The sequence below is a fragment of the Cornus florida genome, unplaced genomic scaffold (genome assembly GCF_030987335.1).
Source record: "Cornus florida cultivar Cherokee Brave unplaced genomic scaffold, ASM3098733v1 CherokeeBrave_3.0.0_Hap2_Chr03, whole genome shotgun sequence".
Taxonomy (NCBI): domain Eukaryota; kingdom Viridiplantae; phylum Streptophyta; class Magnoliopsida; order Cornales; family Cornaceae; genus Cornus; species Cornus florida.
This window is the reverse complement of record NW_026775573.1, coordinates 80,044,961-80,050,194: the sequence shown is the minus strand read 5'-3', so window position 1 is coordinate 80,050,194 and position 5,234 is coordinate 80,044,961. Positions and strand designations below refer to the sequence as shown.

Here is a 5,234-nt window from a genome sequence, read left to right as displayed (position 1 = left end):
ATGCACGAGGAAGCTGTAATATGCCCTGCAAATAATGTTTTATGTACTTTAACCCTATTAAAGTACAAGATATAATGAGAATAAAATATATAACATACTACTAAACTGAACAAGTCACAGCAACTAGAAAGTACTTCCACATAGTCCAAGTTAGGGTAACACCGGCAGACTTAAATTGAAAAAAAGTACTTTGTCATGACCCCAAAATCAAAATTGGCCCGTTTGGGGCAAACCCTGTCAAGGTGGAAATTTATGCCATTACTCATGGTTCTCTTTTTTTTCACAATACTTAAAACATAAAACAAAATGAGGACTAAAATTTCCTCCCATGAGTATATACCTAACATATTTTAGTAACATATCATAATATATAATAATAATTTAATAAATTTAGAGTATATGAAATTTTCAAAACGACCCTCAGCCCGCCCCATTTACATGATCAGTTCTCTAAAACCATCCCAACAGGGCAGGCCCCGCCGGGTAGAAATTTTTGACATCCCTGCTACCAACTATTTCCAGGTTGGAAAAAACGAAATATATCAAGATAATTTGTTCATAATTCAAAAAAGGGATTTCCACAACAAAAAAAAAAGAAAAAAAAAAGAAGAAGATACCAAACAGCTTTTAATTTATTCGGGTACAAAAAAAAAAAAAAACATATCATCAAGAATCTGTAGTGGCGTTTCACAAAGACAACAAAATTTGAGAGTAATCAATAGAGATTGTAAATGAACATATAATCCAGAATTGTATCACCCACTACAAACAAAGCCATTCAGCCTTTAAATAAAAATACTCCTAGTCAGGAATCTACCAAAATTGCCTTCAAAACCTCAAAAGTAAGACCAGTAAGGACAAACACAATAGAAGAAAAAAGAACCCAATGATCTAATAATCAAATCAAAACACATATCAAACTTTGTAACAAGTCCCATTCCTTTTCTCTTCATCTTTCTAAGCTGACCTTTACCATCATCACCCTTGCACAACACCATTGCCTTCGGCAGCTTCAACAGCCCCATACTCCATTTTGTCAGCGCTACACCAGAAGGAAACAACTATTAGTTTCACAAAAAACATCTAAGACAGTTTAAAACTCTAATATTTAGAGATATAATACCATTTTCTAATAACGGAAACCTAGGACTATAACCTTTTTCAGGGTTCTAAAAACCAAATAGAATATCAACGCGGCATGAATTTGGTAAACAAAGATATGACCAAATAAAATTGCTGGCGCACCCAAGTGAGAAGTTCCCCATAATGCAAAAATTCCACATCAAATAGAGAAGTGATTCAAGTGAATAACCAAAAGAACCACTAAGTCACTTTTTTTCCCCCTTTGAGAGGTCTGGGGCAGAAGAAAATGAAAAAAACTTATATGTTGAATCTCACTGGCCTTGAAGAATATCAAATCCATAATAGATAGATAGATAGGTAGATAGAATCAAGGCCATAATATATAGAAAGAGAGAAGTAGAAGGCAGATAAAGTAGATGAAAAGTTGATGCTTCTTGTCATATAAACATTATAAAAGAAGGCAAGTTTTTCCTTCTCAAAACTGCATGAAAGCAAACTATTGAGAAAAAAGAGATTCTGCTTTTACAGCACACGTTCTTAAGCACTGAAGAACACATAATTAACTGAATAAAAATCAACTGCTAATTTTCTGCCCACAGTCCTAATCTCTATTTTGCATCATATTCTCCAACAAATTACCAATATATATCAGCCTGAGAGAAAAGATTATGCATAACAACCAACATATATAGGGTTTCAAAAGATCAAGCTATGTAGAGTAGTAATTACCAGGCAACAATCAGTGCAAGGATTTACATAGAACCGATGGAAAGAAATAACCATAAGAAATCAACAGGCATATATACAAACGTGTATGAAAGCGTACACTTCTAAATGAGAAAGGAAGAAGCTGTTTACAATGCTGTTCACAACCTAGAGATGACTGCATGTAATTGTACTCAGAGATAGGGAAAGGGTTGCGCAATAACAGAAATTAAGCACTAGTCCGAGACTGCACCAAAAAGGAATTTGCTTGCCTCATGTATTCAAGTTCGCTATGAGGTCATATACAAAAATATTTTATGAAAAAAATAGTGTCACAAAAGTGCTACACAATAAAAACTTGCCTGTTAAGTAATTCATGTATTCAAGTAGGCTATGAGGTCATAAAAATATTTTATGAAAAAAAATAAAGTGAAAAAGTGCTACACTAACAAAACCCCTATACATATCAACCAAAGCTTCTTTGTATAAAGGATGGGCAATTCAGTAGTTCATAGGAGTGGGAGAGACATTGCACACACCAGCTAATAGACTTTGTAAAAGACACAAAAACTATTCCACCCATTCAAACATTCTAAGCTTAATAACCCGAAATCCCTATTACCCACATAATCAACATTAAAAAAAATGTACCCCACCTATTGACATTATTGATTCTAAGTTAAATTTATCAACATACAAAGAAAAAAATTATTCATTCTAAGCTCAAGAAAGACCAGTAAATGATACTAATAGAATTCAACATGAGGAAATTGAAAGCAAATAACTTGTATTTTCAACAATACATGTGCTATAAAGATCTTATTTTGCAAACCTTGATGGACGACTATCAAGGAAGTCCGGCTTCCTCCAGCTCCTCCCATCCCGACCTTCTGGAAAGCTTGCCCTCCCATTGCCACTACCAAAACTCCTCTTTCCAAAAGAGGGCCCTTCTGTGGTCTCCTTAATCTTAATTGACTCAAGTTTCTCATCAATTTCCTTCCAATCTTGACCCTTTTCCTTCAAAACCTCCTCCCTCGGCCTTGCATCACCAAAGGGGTTGGAAGCCTTGGGCTTTGCTGGTGACCCAGTGCCATTTTGCTGCCCATCACCCACCGGCAGCTTCCGGGGCTGCAAATTGAGCTTTGGCCTCTCACTCCCAACAAACTCTTCCCTCTTCTTACCCCAATTATCCGAATCAGTACCACCATTCATTCCCGACTCAAAACCTCCTCTCCTCTCTCTACTGAGACTATCAAAAGCACCGCCATTAACTCCAAACTTTCGTCCCTCCTCTTCCTTCTTCTTCCCCCAATTCTCTGAATCGGGACCACCACCATTCTCAGAACCTCCGCGCCTCTCTCTGAGACCATCAAACGCACCACGACTGGAAACATATCTCCGTCCTTCGGTCGGAACAAAGCTCTTATTAGAAACCCAACTCTCCGATTCGTCCGCCCTCGACTGCGAATCAAAAAATCCCCCCCTCTCCCCTCTCTCTTTCCTTTCAAATCCATTACTAAACGATGATTTCTTCGAAGCCCCCCAATCATCAGTCTCGTCAGCCCGAGAAGGCGCCAATTCTCTGCTCGAATCTCTGCCAAACCCTTCTTGTCTACGAGGCTCGTCAGAACCCCTAGAAGAGTTCCACCTAGGGTTTGACGATTCGTCTCTGCTCGAATACCTGCTCGAACTGTACGATTTGAACCCGCCGCCTCTGGACCGCTCCATTTCCTCCGCGGTTCTCTCACGAGGACCGGTAGGAAGCATCATGAGATCTTCGGTGGTGAGGCCTTTGGCTTGGTAGACCTGAGCCGCCTTAGGGGCACTGAAAGTGGAGAATTCGGCCAGAGATAGGGTTTGGCCCTTCTTCTTCTTTGTCTTAGTGGTCTTCACCGAGGAAAGGGAAGGGAAGTCCGTGAGCGCCGCTGTGTTGCGGAGGAGATCGGAGGCATCGCCGCCGTTGAAGTGCTTGGAGTCGTTGTCGGTCTCTTGAAGAAGCTCGTTTTCGTGTTCTTCGGAATCGAGCGCCCACGCGCCTGGTTTGGACCACGCACTTACAGCTGCCGCCATAGTTTCTCTCTCTAGAACTCTGTTTCTTTCTCGCTCTATATCACAGTGTAGATAGGTCGAGATAGCGTTCTTTGGCAGCGAAGAGACCAGTTATATAAAGGGAGGCTGTGGATTCGTGTCGATTGGATCTAACGGTGTAAGATGAAATTAGGAAAGATTTATTAGTACTCCGTATCCAATTAGAATATGGAAATCATGATCCAATAGACGGTTGTTGATGAAGCTTTTAGGTCCAAAAGAATAACCATATATATGGGCTTGTCAAGTTGACAAGCCCAAGCTCAAGCCTACAAATAAAAATAATAAATAAATTATTTATTTAGGTTTAACAAGCCCTGGTAGAGCTCGTAGAAGTCAAAAATAAAAAATAAAAAATAAAAAAATAAATATTTTAGGTTCTAAAAATATTTTTGTTTAGGTAAAATATTTTTCATTTTTATTTTGTCGGTGTTTGATAAAGATCTACATTGAGGTTGAAGTCGAGTCCATCAGCAATGCATGTAAAATAACTTACCGATATTTTATGAATAAATTATTTTTTTAAAATTTTAATATTTTTTTATTCGTAAATATTTTTCGACAACCAAACACCATAAAACAAAAAAATATTTTACGACAACCAAGCACCATAAAATAAAAAATATTTTACAACAACTAAACACTAAAAAATAAAAAAAAATATTTTTTAAAAAATATTTTATGTCTAAACAAACAGAGCCTTAATGCCATGAATATGTCAACTGTCTAAATATAAGCAAAAATTTAAAAAAATATTTTATGTCTAAACAAACGGAACCTTAATGTCATGAATATGTCAACTGTTTAAATATAAGCAAAAATTTTAGTAGAGCATGAGCTTTCTAAACAAATATGTTCATATTTGAGTACTCGTGTTTTTCTTTTTTTCTTTTTTTTTTTTTTCTGAGTAGGTGTGTTAGTGTATTAGTGTTCCAGTTTTCTTTTGTCTTCTTTTGTCTTAATAATTTAAAAAATAAAAAATAAAAAATAAAATCTGACTTAATTACTTTTTGACATAGTTGTGAACAAAGATGATTCACCCTGAAGTGAGTCATGTTGTCGACTGGACCTTCTTTAGTTGCGATTGAGGTGAAGAACCTAGTTTGCTCTTACTTGATGGATGAGTTATGGCTCTGCTCTTCTTTTTTAACTATTTATTAAAATTACATGAACCACCCACAATGTATGAGAAACTAATGAAAGACCTCTTGTACTTTCTGAAACTAATAAAGAATCCCACAAACTTATATCCATCATTTAACTATTGGCATATAAAATAGATAATAAAATATGATATATATTAAAAACATTATTATACATTATATAACTCCCTATGCATGTGTGTGTGTGTGTGTAGG

The 5,234-nt window shown here is 36.5% G+C and overlaps 1 protein-coding gene across 1 annotated transcript; it reads right to left on the bottom strand.

The window, feature by feature from the left end:
• Nucleotides 1-685: 685 nt before the first annotated feature.
• Nucleotides 686-3,931, bottom strand: LOC132300800 (eukaryotic translation initiation factor 4B3-like). The gene is made up of 2 exons (XM_059798035.1): nucleotides 2,621-3,931; nucleotides 686-1,042 (listed from the first exon to the last, which is right to left on the bottom strand). Exons 1-2 carry the CDS (start codon nucleotides 3,856-3,858, stop codon nucleotides 979-981), a joined length of 1,302 nt encoding a protein of 433 aa, XP_059654018.1. The 5' UTR covers nucleotides 3,859-3,931; the 3' UTR covers nucleotides 686-978.
• Between the last annotated feature and the right edge of the window lie 1,303 nt (nucleotides 3,932-5,234).

Bases quoted from the DNA above. Each gene is read 5' to 3' on its own strand.
- LOC132300800 (XM_059798035.1), bottom strand. From the start codon at position 3,858: ATGGCGGCAGCTGTAAGTGCGTGGTCCAAACCAGGCGCGTGGGCGCTC. The intron at 1,043-2,620 runs GTTTGCAAAATA...CTTCTGGTGTAG, and splicing joins CTTGATAGTCGTCCATCAAG to CGCTGACAAAATGGAGTATG.